This window comes from Leuciscus leuciscus (genome assembly GCF_965113295.1).
Source record: "Leuciscus leuciscus genome assembly, chromosome: 2".
Taxonomy (NCBI): Eukaryota; Metazoa; Chordata; class Actinopteri; order Cypriniformes; family Leuciscidae; genus Leuciscus; species Leuciscus leuciscus.
Window position 1 is genome coordinate 1,034,524 of NC_138726.1, and position 16,305 is coordinate 1,050,828.

A 16,305-nucleotide genomic window follows, 5' to 3' on the forward strand; every position below is an offset into this window, starting at 1 on the left:
TTGGTTTATCAAAAATCTTTAAATAACTTTTAGCCAGCATGGTCTAAATATGATGTGAGCCATTTCTGGTGAAAATTGGAATCTTGGTCGAGTTCAGAAAAAGTAGATTTTTCAGAAAATGTTAAATGTTCATGACAGAAAATGACGTAGATTTGCATGAACAAATCAATCAAAACTGTTTGAATTTAGTTTCTAAGTCTTGCGGTTCAAAAGTTATTAGCATAAACACAAGTGCAACATTTGTACAGTTGGTGGCGCTAGAGGGAGTTAGAGACTTCAGATTTGCTGTGATTAATGTTCACACTGTCCTCTATGGTGCTTGACCCCTTATAAATAAGTACAATTATAAATTCTACTACTTTAATATAACTCCATACTTTTAAATTCAAACTTAAATTCATAGTTTTTAACTTGGAAAGACATAATATCACGTGTGTTTGACCAATGAACATTGAGACATTGAGAACACAGCACTGTTATGGTCTTTAATATAGCCTATAGATAATATCATATACAGTATATTGAAAACAAGTATGAAATCAATGTATTCAATACTTTATTACTGATAACATTAGAGGTAACTTTCAAAATTATTCAAAGAAAAGGCTATAGGCTATCCTGTCAAACGATTATCTTATCAAAATATTAAAAAATAAAAATAAAAAACGATGAATGTTAATTCTGTAAAAATTAACCAGAAACATAATATTCACACATTTTCTGTAATCTTGTTAAAAAAATGATCAGAATCAGAAAACTGATTCTAAACTTTCCCTTGAAGAAAACACCATTACTGTTCTCAGTACAGACAGTGATGTCAATCTTGTACTAGCCTATACATTTCTTAATTATTTTTGGGAGATTCTGTCTTCACAAGGTGAACAAGAAACCAAACTTTGAATAATCTCCGATAGAATTACAGTGTAATGTGTGTGAAAATGTCGAAGAATATGCGAAACTCATGGATGAGGAAGAGGAACAGTAGGTGGCGGAGTGTGTGTGTGTGCTGGGAAAACACAGTTCTCCAAAGAGGAAGAAGAAGAAAGAGGAGGAGGAGAAGAAGAAGGAGGAAGAAAAGGATCCTTAGGTCATGCAGAACTAAAACTCTTCAAACTCTCCTATCATGAAGAAGAAGAAACCCGTTCGCAGTCACACTCAGTCCAGGAGAGGTAACGTTTCCCCCGATCTCGCTTCAGACACACGCGCTGTTCTCTATGCGGAGCACATACACACGCTTTTCATCATGAAGTATTAATATTAATATCAGAACAGCGTGTTATTCACACACTGACAGTGTTTTGATCGAGAACGGGATTCAATGATACAGGCTGCAAAGATTGAAGCATTAATACACACTCTTTCTGCCTCTGAATTGCTGTTGAAAGATATATCACCCAAAAGTGTGTTTCTGCAGTATCATAGTAAAGTGTTATTAGAGATATGCTTTAGAAATGGAGCAGTTTAACTCTTTCTCCGCCAGCATCTTTGAGAGAGAAGAAGAGAAATAAAGTCGCTATAGCCACCGCCAGCATTTTTCATAATTTTCACAAAAGTTTCATGGCTCGTGAATATTGGAATATCTGAACACAATATATCAAAAAAGAATAGACCCACTGCTTTTAAACAAACAAACCAACAAAAACGTTATTATTATCTTCATTTGAATGTGAGTACGTTTAATAAAAAAAGCAACATTTTGAGCAAAAAGCTGAGAAAATTGCATTTTTGTCAGAGACTGTATCGGATTCACTACGATGATCAAAACACAGATGGAGAAGATCGAGTGTTTAGTTAAAAAGACATGCATTACTAATGAGCATTTCTTTGAAAGATTTTGCCCTGATTTAAACGTAGACAGTAGGGCTTTTCACAATTGAAATAGTTAAACCTGGGTTATGCTAAACCCTGGGTGAACAGAATCTTGGGTTTTCAATTCATAACCTGCGGTTTCACACTGTACATGAACCATCACTGACGCTATTTTCTTCAAGATCTGCTGTACAGACACAAACTTTGTTGCATTATTTTCCTGTTATCACTGTAAAGCTGCTTTGAAACAATCTTTATTGTAAAAAGTGCTATATTAATAAAGGGTACTTGACTTGACTGTACATTGATAAACGCGGGGTTAACGTTCTTATTTGCATATTTGCGGTGTCAGTGTCATTGATTGGACGAACGCAGCACGTGACCTGTTTACATAAAAGCTCAAGCATTGTATTACCAACTGTAATATCGAGTTTATACTGAATGGGCTTTTTGGACTATAAAAGTAAAAATTACTTCATTAAAATAGTTGTGTTTTCTGTCAGCATTTGACATGTTTCCTCATCAAACGCTGAAACTGCTGTTACACTGTTACATTGTTTCTGTGACTGTCCAAACTACGTCAAGATGAGGCACGCGATTGGCTGTCGGTTGCTAAGCATCTTGTCATAACATTCTAACATCACTTCCTTTCACACTGTTCAAGTTTGGCGCCGCAATGCGAAGTTAACACTGATAAAGCCTTTTCACACTGCGCTTGCTTAACCCTGGGTTATCGGCACTCTAAACCCTGCTTTTAACCCTGGGTAAAGGAGCATTTCACACTAGTAATTTAAAAGTAGGGTTAGCACCGCTTTTACCCAAGGTTATGAAACGCCGCCTCGGATCAGGGTTAAAACTAGGGATGCACGATAAATCGGCCGCCATATCGGTATCGGCCGATAAATGTTCATTTTTAATGTTATTGGTATCGCCCCAATAAGAAAATTTCGGCTACATAAAATTGTCATGAGATCATTATAAATGTGTGTTTGGGACGTGGATTTTAATGGTGAGACTTTTGTTTTTGTAATCAGGCTCTCAAAAATTATATAAAAATTTGGATTTAGATTTATCGGCCAATATATCGGTTATCAGCTTTCAGATATAAAGAATTATCAGTTATCCGTATCGACCAAAATGTTAATATCTGTGCATCTCTAGTGCTTTTGCTGTGTTAAACTCTCATTGTAGTGACAAAGCCAAACTAGTACAGTGTTCGAATGTTACCGCTAGCGGTTTAGCAACAGACAACCAATCGCGTACTCGTATTTACGTTCTTTGGACAGTCACGTAAACGCTTTGTATAATAAACAGTTAATTCAGCATTTGGGAGTAAACATGTCAAATGCTGACGCAACAATTTGAGTGAATAAATTCTTGCTTTTATAGTCCAAAAAGCCCATCATTATAAACTCGATAGTACAGACGGTAATACGAGGACGCGCAACGCTTGAGGTTTTTATGTAAACGGGTCTGCGTTCGTTCAATCAATGACACTGACGCCTCAAATATGCAAATAAGAACATTAACCCATGATTTAGGAATATACAGTGAACGTCAGTTTATGAATACCCAGGATTATTTGTTAACCCCGAGCAGCGTGAAGAAAACCCAGGATTCGGTTAACCCGGGGTTAAGAATGGCCTGGGGTTAAGAATGACCTGGGGTTAAGAATGACCCGGGGTTAAGAATGACCCGGGGTTAAGAATGACCCGGGGTTAAGAATGACCCGGGGTTAAGAATGACCCGGGGTTAAGAATGACCCAAAAACATTTTTAAGCGTATTATTCCAACGTGCAGATTACATTATTTTATCACCTAAATATAACATCTCACAAAATTTGCAATTTAGTCTGGTTTTGTTTTCGTTGTAAATGCGCGATATTAATGTTTATTGACTACTTATATCATACACACCAAATTGGTTTGAAAAACAATAAGAAAAACATTTTCTTATAGGCTACATTTCTTTTTACAAATTTATCAACATTTATTTTATTTTGGTTACGTCGTTTTTTCTTATTATTATTTTAGGTGTGAAATCGTTCTAAATGTTTTCAATATTTTGAAAAGTTGACGTTTCAAGTTTGCTGGAATAAGTTCCCTACAGAATGCTGGGAAATGATGGGATGAAACGTTGAGAGGCGGGCCTAGCGAAGGGTCAATTGTGTTAGTGTGTGTGTGTGTGTGTGTGTGTGTGTTTAGCTATAACTGTTGTCCCCATATGAGGTCCAAAAGAGGGTGTGTGTACAGCGGCACTAAAAATACCCAGGAGGCAGTGCATATATCGTGTTGCAGCTAAACCAGTGAGAAGTGCTTCATGTGAGCAGAAAAAAGCTTTGCTTTTCTTTTGCAGTTTTGTTTGCAAAAACTATAAACCCACAAGGATGGGAGAAACCAGTGTAGCCGGAGACAAACCCACAGGTAGAGTCCATGTTGTGCTCAGTGTTTTTGCTGGTGTGGTGTGAGCGAACTCTCGTGCGTTACACGGTCAGATAGAGTGTAACGTTTCATACGGGGTTGTTGAACTGGTGTGAGCGTGAAGTCTAAAGTATGATGTGTGTTTGTGTACTGAAGTGAGCTTGTTATTGCATGTACACTTTATACACGCCATTGTAGTTTTGCTTTAACAACTCCTGTGTTGTTTTTACTCATGAACTGATTTCATTTGATAATTGCTTGTGTTTGGACTGACTAATCATTGTGATGCTAATTTTACCGGCCCTGTCAATCTTCTGAGGTAACGCCCACATGTATGTAGCCACGCCCCCTTCGTGTTTAGACTGTAAAAGAGAGCCGGTTAGAGAATGAACACGTGTCTGTCAGTGCGTTTAACATACAGATGACCTTCCCAGTCAAGTGTAATTCAATCCCTATGGGTTTTTTTAATCCTTTGTTATTCGCCTCTGCGAGTGAACCATTCCCTGGAGCTTTTTCATTATAATTTTTTTACCTCTTCTCAGGGTGTTACATGTACTTTCAAAGCTTAAGCTATTTATTTTAATATTATAGGGTTAGTTCACCCTAAGAAGAAAATTGTCCCCATTACTGTGAATGAAAAGGTTATATATAGAAAAAACACTTATTATTAGGGATGCATGATATATCGGTATCGGCCGATATATGTTCATTTTTAATGTTATCGTTATCGGCCCGATAAGAGAATGTGTCCGATGTGTTAAAGCTTATAAATAATGTGATATTTCCTTCAGCTGAGACGCTTCAGATGCGACTGTTCATCATGATGGTTTTAAATTGCTTGAAATATGGTTGGAATCACTTCAAAAAAGGAAAGTACAGTATAAAGTGCAACATGTGCAATTAAGATCTGAAGAATTAAGATCTGTTGTGAGAGTTTTGTAAAATTACCAACTTAAATTTGTGAAAATAGTACCAAAGCAATTAAACTTCAAAGTAAAGTAATTTAAAGTATTTATATTGTATTTGTACTTTATTGTTGCTGTTTCGAACTCCCCCAAACGAACTTCGTCTCGGCCTGATGATGTTTGGAATGACGTCACACCAGTTCGTTCTTCGATTTCACTTGAAGTATTTCTGAGCCTTTAGTTCATATTCAGCTTGGAATGACAGCTGACAGATACAGTGGTTTGTGTGTAGCATCTGATTGTGTGTGTGTGTGTGTGTGTGTGTCCTCAGAGTCTCCAGTTGGGAACACAGTCACGAAGAGTGAGAAGAAGAGTGAGGGAAACTCTTTCTTCAGCTGGCTGCTGGTTCTGGCTCTTCTCGGCGCTTGGCTCTCTGTGGGAGTCGTGTGGTTCGACCTCGTCGACTACAACAGTGTGGTTGGTGAGTACCTTTAAAAACATTTCTCCTTTATTTTTTTGAACACTTAAAGTCCCCCTGTAGTCGATCATTTTACGCCCTAAAACTCATCTTTGATCACCAAAATAACATATTTAAGACTTGCTTCACGCCTTCAAATATCTTGAATGTAACTCAACACCCTCGCCTCATTTAGTATGCGCGGTTCTATGAATATGCAAATGAGCCCCGCCTCCACTCACTCCCTCAGCTCAGAGATCCACTGGTTGACGATCACACGTTGATCTGATTGGTTACAAGGTAGTTTGTGACGTCAGAAACACCAGTGATTTCAAAGCGTGTGTTTGAGACTGTCTTTGGTTCACTACAGTTTTAAGGAGGAAATACTCAGCAATGCTGTCGACTTATGAATTTACACATGGTTTGTCTTAAAGCAGATTAAAAACACGACATAGACACATAAACTACATTAAAAGCTGGATTTTCACCCCAGGGGGACTTTAAATGGTTCATGCAGATCTGTGAGACACGACAGCCCAGAATCCATGGGCTTTATTAAAACGGTCATATTAAAGGGATACTCCACTTTAAAATTAAAATTCTGTCATCATATACTCACTCTCATTAGAGCTGCACGATTAATCGTTAAAAGATCGCGATCTTAATCCTGCATTTCTACGATTCTGCCAATGATATTCAACGGGATAACGCGCTAGGGGTGGAACGGATCGCACTAGATTCGGTTCGGCACGCATGTGATTCACGGATTAAATGCTAAATTTAACCATCATAGAGTAAAAGTTCATAATTTGGACGTGTATTGACTTTCCAATTTACACATTCAAACAATTTTAATCGCGGAAGAAGAGCCGAAAACCGGGACTCGCGCGTTATACGTGCGCACAGCCACACACACTCGAAGCGCAGTGAAAGAGAGGCGCGTTTCAGACAGCGCTCGAATGCAGAATTGATTCCTCTTTCGCGTTTCCTTGCCCTTGAACGGACACATAAACACAAAATTGTCAACATACCGGTCTAAATGACCATCTCGACAAGTATTCTCTCGTTTATGTCATATGTGAACAGCTGAGGAAGAAACGGCTATTTGTCCGTTTTTTCCGGTCGGTGCAGTCGGTCTTAAAGTGACAGCACACACTTAATATTATGTATACTGTTTTCAGTGTCATTGATATAAATAAAACAATTAAATACAGCTTTAACAAAGATTAAACTATATTCAATTTATACAGTGGCAAATGGTGTTATTTTACATTTTGGCTTAATTATTAATTTATGTACCTGAATATACTGTTAGACTTTGTAAACTTTGTTATTTAGTATTCATGTTATGTAATTTGTGTATTTGTTCTTATTTTATTACTGACTGTTCACTTGTTTTAAATAATGTGTGAACTTTATCAGTTAGGCTAGTAGTTTTTAATGTAGTAGCTATCGAAAAGCTTAAACTGAGCTTTAAGTAATAAATGAAAAGCAAAGTTATTATAAACTTATCTCAAATAAACTACAGTATGAGATGGTTAAAAACAAAACTGCTCAATCACAAAGTACCAGCGGCCAGTCGAAACAAACCTCTATAAAAGCAACGCTATTCAACGCAACACCATACCCAAAAATGTTGATAGAGTTTCTTGCTAAGAATCTTTAATAGGTCTAGCCTGGCGTAATACCTTTGAATGTTGTCAATGTTTAATTGTCATTTTTTATTTATTTAAATATTACATTCTTTTTGTTTTCTGCATTTATTTAAATTTGACTGAAGCAAGCGTTTTATGTCTTATTTTGTTTCTATCTTGTTTGGTAACCTAATGTTCAGGATTTGTAGATCTTTAAAATAATAAAGCTTTTCAGAATCGTGAGAGAATCGTGATCTTGATTCCAAGCAAAAAAATTTCGATTCTCATTTTAGCCAGAATCGTGCAGCTCTAACTCTCATGTTGTTTCAATCCTTTATGAATTTCTTTCTTCTGTTGAACAGAAAGGAAGATATTTAGAAGAATGTCAGTAACCAGACAGTTTCTGGGTCTCATTGACTTCCATAGTAGGAAAAATATATACTATATGCAAGTCAATGAGACCCAGAAACTGTCTGGTTACTGACATTCTTCTAAATATCTTCCTTTCTGTTCAGCAGAAGAAAGAAATTCATAAAGGATTGAAACAACATGAGGGCGAGTATATGATGACAGAATTTTCATTTTAAAGTGGAGTATCCCTTTAAGCTTTTTAATGCTTACCTTTTCCTTTAGTGTGTGATTGGATCTGTTTGTGTGTGTATAAGATCTCACAGTGTCCCACTACAGGGATTTATTCTGTCTAACAGAGAACACACTGATCCAGACCGGCCTAAAGCGCCAATATCACGTTGCAAACGTCCATGTCACGATGTGAAATATTAGCAAAGGCAAATGTGTAGAGAGGAAACTTCAGTGAACTGCAGTGTGTCCACGTGTGTTTGGATGCCAAAGCAAAATCTCTTGGTTTGTCCGCCAGAAAATGGATGAAGTTAGGAATTTATTTATAACGCTGTACAAGCCTGAAGTTATCTTGTGTTCAGTGCAGACTTTAACAAGTGTTTTCTTCTCTCCCTGGTCAACGAAAGGTGCGCTTGGAGGAGTTTATGATGCTGATGGTGACGGAGACTTCGATGTAGAAGATGCCAAAGTTTTATTGGGTGAGTGAGATTTATTTGTGTCTGTGTTTTTCCCCCTTCATGTCTATTTAAATTGCTTTCTCTCTCTCTCTCTCTCTCTCTCTCTCTCTCTCTCACACACACACACACACACACACACACACACACACACACACACACACGTGAGATAAGGAAGTGGTCATACCATGAGCTTTTCCGGTGTTGTTTTCATGAACTTTATGCAGACGAGTGTCTGCTTTTGAGGTTTCCTGTCATTTGATGTTGTTGGCATGACTTGTAACTACTCTTTGTACTAGTGAGGTCAACATCAAAATGGTCAAATCTGCCAGTGCAATGCACATGTCAGGTAATTGTGAAGAACTTGGCTTTATACAGTGTTTAATAACGGCCACATCAAAACTAACTTTATTCTAGATCTGCTGTAAAGCCTAATCTCTGTTCCTGTAATCTCCTGTTATCACTGTAAAGCTGCTGGGAAACGCTCTATATTGTTAAAGCGCTGTATAAATGAAGTTGACATCGACTGCTGATAGTCAGCGTATCTCTCTGTTTATCTGTATTATTCTGATAACTCTCTCCTCTTCAGAGAACACGACTGTGGCGACTAAGGAAAAAGCCTTGAGAAAACATGTGGCGCCGGAGGAAAAGAGCATCCAAGCTCACTCCAAGATCACATGTAAAGATATTGTGTGGCTTTCACGGACACTTCTGTCCTTTTCTGTTTGTCTGGTGTGTTTGACTGCACAGAGAAAAGCTGCAGAAAGATGGGAGTTGTAGCGTTTCCGTGATTTTGTGTTGGAAGGTGTGTTGCTTGAGGTCTTTAAAGAAGCACTTTATTCTGATTGGCTTTCGCACCCGTGCTCGACTGAAGTGGGTTCTTTATGTGACATGATTGACACTTTCAGAAGATTTCAGGAAGCGTCACTCCATGTAATGCATGAGTGTGTGGATCCCTGCATGTTGCAGTCTTCATATAGAGAAGGTTGTGTGTGTGTGTGTGTGTGTGTGTGTGATGTTGAAATGCAGTGTAGGGCTGCACGATATTGAAGAAAAATGCGATAACTCGATATGTGATACGATAATGCTTAAAATGTGTAAACTTAAATTATCTTAAATATATTTAAAATGATATAACCTACACACGTGTTTCACATTCTTTCTGTGAGGAGAAAACCTCCCTCCAGCTTCTGCCAGTGAACATCAGTGTTTTACTGTAGCGTAACATCAGTGTAAACCTCGGGGTTCAGGGGTTCAGGTTATCCTACATTAGGGTTATTTAACAACACAAACTGAATCATCAAATGTAATAATAAAACACTGCTTATTTCTCTGTCCTGGTTAACTACAGACCCGATATAGTCCGGCTGTGAGGAACACACTTCTAGACAAAATAACCTTGAATTCGGTAACATGTCGTTTTCGCCAGAATAACTTGCGAGATGTTTGATATTCCATCATGTAAGCAAAGTCACCCGTGATTACAAGGTGTTTGGTTTCATTTCTTTACTCATTTCATGTCTTTATCTAATGATGACTAGTCTATTCTTGGGTCTGGTTTACACGTCTATTACATTGTGCCTTGTTTTAGCCTAGACGTCTGTGTTGGACGGCTATTAGACGGCTTTTAAACACAGAATTGCTTGCTGGGAAGAGCCGTGAGTGATTTCCTCTGTCTTTTGCTCATGACTCCAGTTATTGCAAGCCATTGTGATATGCATATTGCGATATTTCGATATATTGTGCAGTGCATATCACATACTATACTAATACTGTGGTCATCAAGTACTTGTATAGTCTCAGTTAAAGACAGCAGAGTGTGTGATGTGAGTGGTGTGTCTCATGATTAAGATCATGTGCACACAATAGAGAGATTTGAGGACGTATATAATCAGATAAACTGCAGGTTATCATTCACTGTTGGTCCTTCTTTCACTGCAGATGAGAGGCCTAAAGAAGTGGGGTTAAGAAATGACAGAGGTACTTCGCATGAGTTCTGGTGTTTCTACCACTATACGTTTGCTTCAGTGCGCCGTTTTGATGGCATGCTTTAATCAAATAATCTGTTGTTTCTGTTGTTCTGGTTTATTTATCTATCTCGTAGTTTAGGGTGTTTAAACTCGTACAGTCTTTAGGGATACTAATGAACACTTAACGCAATAGTTGACCCCAGATATCATAATTATATCATGATTTACTCATCCTCATGTTGTTCCCAAACCCATATGACTTCTGTGTAACATAGGATGCTTATTATATGCTTTATGGATGCGTGTGTGTGTGTGTGTGTGTGTGTGTGTGTGTGTACACACTATATGGACAAAAGTGTTTACAGCAATTCTGCAGCTCTAAAAAGAAACTCGTGTCATTGTTCAGCGGAAGTCAGTTCAGTGTTGAGTTAGTTTCATTCAATAACTGTGTAAAGCTCATCGAATATGAAATGGTTTAATCAGTTGTAAAACAGTTGTTTATCAGGCAACTTGACAGGAATATTTCACCAAACTGCAATGGAAACAGTGTTTTACAGGTCACCTGGTGTGTGTAGAAGTCTAATTCTTTAAAGATGAGTTTGGACAGAAGATGAGACCGAGTTCTTTATTAAACTCATAAAAGACAAAAGCATTACAGGAATACTGGATTCTAAACGACAAAGAAATTCCACAATTTATCAAGACCTCAAGCCGAAATGAGGCAGAAACACACACAAACACCTCATATGAGCCGTTCACGAGTATAAGAGACACACTTCCATTATAATCAATGAAGCTGTCTACACTGCACGATGAATCTCTTATTTACATCGTGTCTGTACTTTGTTATAATGAGAGGATTCGCGAGTCGCATAACTCAGCTCTGGACAAACTCCAGCGTGTTGAGCGGTGAGTGGATTTTAACTGAAACGCCTCTGATTGGCCATTGTGTTTCAAGAAATCGTCAGATATGTCTGTGATTGGCTACACTGCTCAACGCTGCACAAACACGCTCTCTCATCACGCTCTCCAGAGTGCAAACACTAATACACACTGGTGCGATTGCAGAATCTGTTTGGCCAATATGCTGTTATGAGATTCATCCGAGGGCCGCACTGGGGCTCCTACATACTTTATCACAGTCGCACACAGTTATTTTCAGTCTATCGGTTTTAACTAGGGCTGCACGATATTGATGAAAATTGCGATATGCGATGTTCTCATTAAATAATGCGATATTCGATATGCGATACGATAATGCTTAAAGTGAGTAAAATTTACTTAAATTATCTTAAAAATATATTTAAAATTATTTAACCTACATACGTGTTTCACTTTCTTTTAGTGACGAGAAAACATCCCTCCAGCTTCTGCCAGTGAACATCAGTGTTTTACTGTAGCGTAACATCAGTGTAAACCTCGGGGTTCAGGGGTTCAGGTTATCCTACATTAGGGTTATTTAACAACACAAACTCAATCATCAAATGTAAAAATAAAACACTGCTTAGTTTTCACTGTATGAATTAAATATATAAGGATTCTTATTAAAGCTACAAAAGTTATTCAGCCGAGAGAAGTGAGTGATTTTCTCTTTGTCTTTTGTTCATGACTCCAGTTATTGACCCCGTTGCGATATGCATATCGCGATATATACATTTACGATATTTCGATAATTTCTATATATTGTGCAGCCCTGGTTTTAACTATTTTAACTATCGGTTGATTTATTAGTTATCGGCCAGCGTTGGCCAACCTAGTTATCGCTATCGGTAAAATTAATTATCGGTTGACCTCCAGCTGCTTTAGTGGAGCATGTGTTCTTGTCAGTGGCCACATTTACACGTCTTCATTCGAAGCAGAAGTGCAGGTTATCATTCACTGTTGGTCCTTCTTTCACTGCAGATGAGAGGCCTAAAGAAGTGGGGTTAAGAAATGACAGAGGTACTTCGCATGAGTTCTGGTGTTACTACCACTATAAGTTTGCTTCAGTGCGCCGTTTTGATGGCATGCTTTAATAATAATCTGTTGTTTCTGTTGTTCTGGTTTATTTATTTATTTCGTAGTTTAGGGTGTTTAAACTCGTACAGTCTTTAGGGATACTAATGAACACTTAATGCAATAGTTGACCCCAGAAATGATAATTATATCATGATTTACTCATCCTCATGTTGTTCCCAAACCCATATGACTTCTGTGTAACATAGGATGCTTATTATATGTTTTATGGATGCGTGTGTGTGTGTGTGTGTGTGTGTGTGTGTGTGTACACTATATGGACAAATGTATTGGGACACACCTCTTAATTCTTGAATTCAGGTGTTCAATCAGACCTATTGCCTTTGGTATATAAAAGCACCTAGCCAATAGCCATGCAGTCTGCAAAATTACAACTGCAATAAATAATGTTAAGAGATTAATGTTTTAAATAAATGTTTGAATATACAAATATGAAATGTTGGGAAAAATGTAATTATACTTTTAAACATGCAATCACCAGTTTACGCAAGTCACTGAATCATTTATTCAACGGATTCGTTCAAAACGCTGAATCATTTAGCAATGAGTGTTGCTTTGAGAGTGCGCTGTAGATATATATATATATATATATATATATATATATATATATATATATATATATATATATATATATATATATATATATATATATAGATAGATAGATAGATAGATAGATAGATAGATATGCTGTAATTTTTCAGCACTACACTCTAGAATATTCAATACACAGGGTGCAATGTAAGTAGTAGCCTATATAATCCATATTAATGTATTTATAATGTGATGTCATTACAGTCTCTGTTGTAGTGGTCAGGTGTCCCCAATACTTTTGTTCGTCAAATGATCTCAAGAATGCAATTTTATAAACTGCATTATTTGAATGAATTTGAATCTTTGCGTTTCAAATTAATCACATTTTGCAAATGAAATAATTAATCTTAAATAAAAGCCAAATACAGATTATAACATTAAAATCTTCTAATAGCTTGCATGTTTTTTTTTATAAAATACACAACAAATAAACTTTTGTGCAAAATTTTGTAATTAAGGGTATAGAGAGAGAAAGTGAATTCTGAGATGCTGTTGAAAATTGAATTCAACACCCAAACAAACAAGATTGTGAATATATATATATATATATATATATATATATATATATATATATATATATCTGCTCTTCGTGTGTGAGCTGAAAATAAATATTGTGTTTGTCCGTACTCTTGGCTGTGCAAATAGGAGAAAAAACAAAGTGGATTGGACTGATCCACGGAGTAAAGCAATAGGTGAAGATTGGGCAGGAGAGAGAGAGAGCAGAAAGATGTTAGGGAGCAGGAAAGCCTGAAAACGGATAAAGAGGTTGCTTCGTTTTTGCACTTTCACGCAATAAAAGTCTGCGACGTCACTGCTCAGATTTCGTGCGTTTTAGGGCCCTTTCACACCTACCTTGTTTGGTCCAGATTTTCGGACTTTTCAGTTTGATCCGTATCAAAATTACAGGTGTGAAACCTCCCCCGGACCACGGTCCGGACCAAAGAGACGAAATTTGGTCAGACGAAAAGAGGTAGTCTCGGTCCGGATCAAACTGAACAAAGGTTTGGTTTGTTTCTAGTGTGAAAGCATCTTCTGTATGGTTCGGACTTTCAGACCATTTGTAGGAAGTTCCGATGGTTCCCGCAGGATTGCTTGCTCTTCTCCTCCTTTCCTGCCGGCGACGATAAAATGTTCGCACAACGAAGACGTTCATTTGGCGAATTTGAACTAGCCTCGAGTATAGCTGGAGCTGTAGGTCGTAATGCCATAATAATAACAGTATAGTGCAACGATATGCGTCTGTTCATTCATTCTTGTCAAATTTACCCGCCGAATTGACAACACGCTGACGTCAGACGCACGACAGGACGCAAGTATGTCATGTAAAGTTATTTAGTGCGTTCGCAAAATTGCAATGTCAAACCGAACCAAAACTAACCGAATGTATACAATGTGTCAAAACATGAACTTTGGTTTGGACCTTGGTGCGGACTCTCAGATGTGAAAACTCCTTTAGTGGCTGCATTGAGCTGAATTCTCTTCTCAGTGTTACAAAGCACAACATGGATTTCCGTGTTCACACTTCATAGTTTGCTGTAGCACTTGTGGTAGGTGTGTGAAGTCCTTTGCCACTGCTTATGCTAGAGCAGCTCTGTTTGGCACTTCTCACTACTCTCACTGTGAGAATATTCTGAAGAAGACTCTGTGCACGAGGCTCACGTTCTTCCAGCAAGGGAAGAATGCTGAGTCGTGTACTCTTGTTTCTGAGGTTGCCTCACGAGACCGAGTCCTGGTGGTCCAATAGTGATCCCGAGTTCATGGAGACTGAGCAGACTGGATTCTCCCTTTCTCTCTCTAGCCATTTTCACACAGAGATTCCGGGAAATAAACTGATAATGTGTCCCAGGATCGTTTGATTTTGGTTCATTCACACTGCCTGTGATTTTCCGGAATCTTTGCCCGCGTTCACACACATCCCGTAAAGATCCCGTAAAGACACTTAAGTTTGCTTATGATCTGCGATTTACTCTCTCGACCACACTCGTGCATTATTTTTCTGATTCGATCATAAACTAGCGCATCACGTAGCGTTCCACTAAGCTGCCGAACGATCTCAGCTTCAGCATCATCCCTACGACACATCCCTTAGGGCATTGATTACGGCTTTTGTTTACACAGGGAGTGTTCCGGGACTGATCCTGGCAATGTTTCTAGGTCCTTATTCCGGGATCGATACCGGAATCAATCCCGGAATGTGTTTGCATTCACACAGAAGGCACTCTGGCAATTTTCCGGGATCAACGCTTTGTGTAAAAGGGGATTCTGTCTGTCTTGCCTGAGGTTTTGCAAGGTTTAGCAAGAGGAGCGTTCTAAGCTCTCTGGTAACAATCCTCGCCCTCACAGTTTTTCCTTGACCTCCACACTGGAAACTTGGGGACTTGGAAACTTGGAAATAGCCATTTAGTGCTTGGTTGATTAATACAGCGGCCGCTGACTTCACCAGCATTGCTAGCTCTGTGGAGTAGGTGTACGCTGGCATTCCCCCGGTGGAGATACACTGGCTGCGTATCTTTCCCTGTCTTCGGCTTCCTCCTGGAGTTCTCGGCCTGTTTTGCCTTCAAAACCTTGCAGGAATACCTCTGCCTCTGTGTGATCAGGGCCTTACTGTTTCTTGCAACTCTGTGAATGGGGTCATCAAAAAGTTCAGGTTGGAGAAACGACAGTCAAAAGCGTTTAAGCAGCTTATTCTTATTCCGAGGCAAGCCTGTGATGCATCAACAGCTTCTCGACAGCTCTGCCCAGTGCCCTTAATGCCTACATAGGCTACTACAAGCAACAAGCCACCTCAACCCCTCCAAGCAGGCTGGCCTCGTCCCCCGGCTCGCCAACACCATCATAAACGTGTTGACCTGAAGAAGACGGGCAAAGCTTCCCGCCCCTCAGGTCCCCCTCAGGCCTGGGGTGCGTTTCCCAAAAGCATCGTTAGTCAACTATGGTCGCAAGTTCTGTCGTTATCAGCATTGTTCAACGAGTCGGTGTTTGCCGAAAACATAGTTCCAACGAACATTCGCAAACAGCATCGCAAAGTTGTGTGGTTGGAATGACAGCTCTCGACCTGTGGTTAGAAGCAGAGTTTCTTGTTTGGAAATCCTTATCTTAAGCCAAATAAGCAAGCTGACATTCGTCATTTATGCCGTTTAGTTTGTCGAGAGATTTAAAGCGTCATTTTTGAAGAGTGTGCATGTGCTAACGTGCTCTACCACGTAAGAACGAGCCTATGATTGGATCTGGAATTAAAGCAAAATAACTGAGAAAAATTTGAAATAGTCCTCAGATGCCATGTCCGTAATTTATAGCAAAACATCTAGCGTTAATTCGATCTCAAACAGATTTGTATTACTCGTTTTTTAAGCCCAAAGTGGGCGGAGCCATCTTGGTAGTGTCACCCTGCGTTACTCCCGGATAAATGAAAATGAGCAAAGAGGCGGATTAGCTGAGGTGACGTGACGCTAACAGACAGCAGACAAA

The 16,305-nt window shown here is 38.7% G+C and overlaps 2 protein-coding genes across 6 annotated transcripts in view; one reads left to right on the forward strand and one right to left on the reverse strand.

Moving 5' to 3' along the window:
* Window positions 1-16,305, reverse strand: part of LOC309488793 (uncharacterized protein) — a gene marked incomplete at its 3' end in the record, with an annotated part of 264,286 nt that overhangs the window by 28,901 nt on the left and 219,080 nt on the right. The window lies entirely within an intron of this gene.
* unm_hu7910 (un-named hu7910) overlaps window positions 940-16,305 on the forward strand; it is a 44,510-nt gene continuing 29,144 nt past the window's right edge. Inside the window, exons 1-6 of one of the 5 annotated variants that reach the window (XM_082160922.1) lie at window positions 940-1,169; window positions 5,467-5,616; window positions 8,213-8,284; window positions 8,850-8,939; window positions 10,202-10,240; window positions 12,133-12,171. In XM_082160922.1, the coding sequence (XP_082017048.1) occupies window positions 1,124-1,169; window positions 5,467-5,616; window positions 8,213-8,284; window positions 8,850-8,939; window positions 10,202-10,240; window positions 12,133-12,171 (436 nt within the window). In that variant the 5' untranslated portion in view covers window positions 940-1,123. Of the gene's footprint in view, window positions 1,170-1,942; window positions 4,234-5,466; window positions 5,617-8,212; window positions 8,285-8,849; window positions 8,940-10,201; window positions 10,241-12,132; window positions 12,172-16,305 lie in introns of those variants that run through there. The other 4 variants (XM_082160920.1, XM_082160921.1, XM_082160923.1 and 1 more) reach the window with 4 other exon arrangements.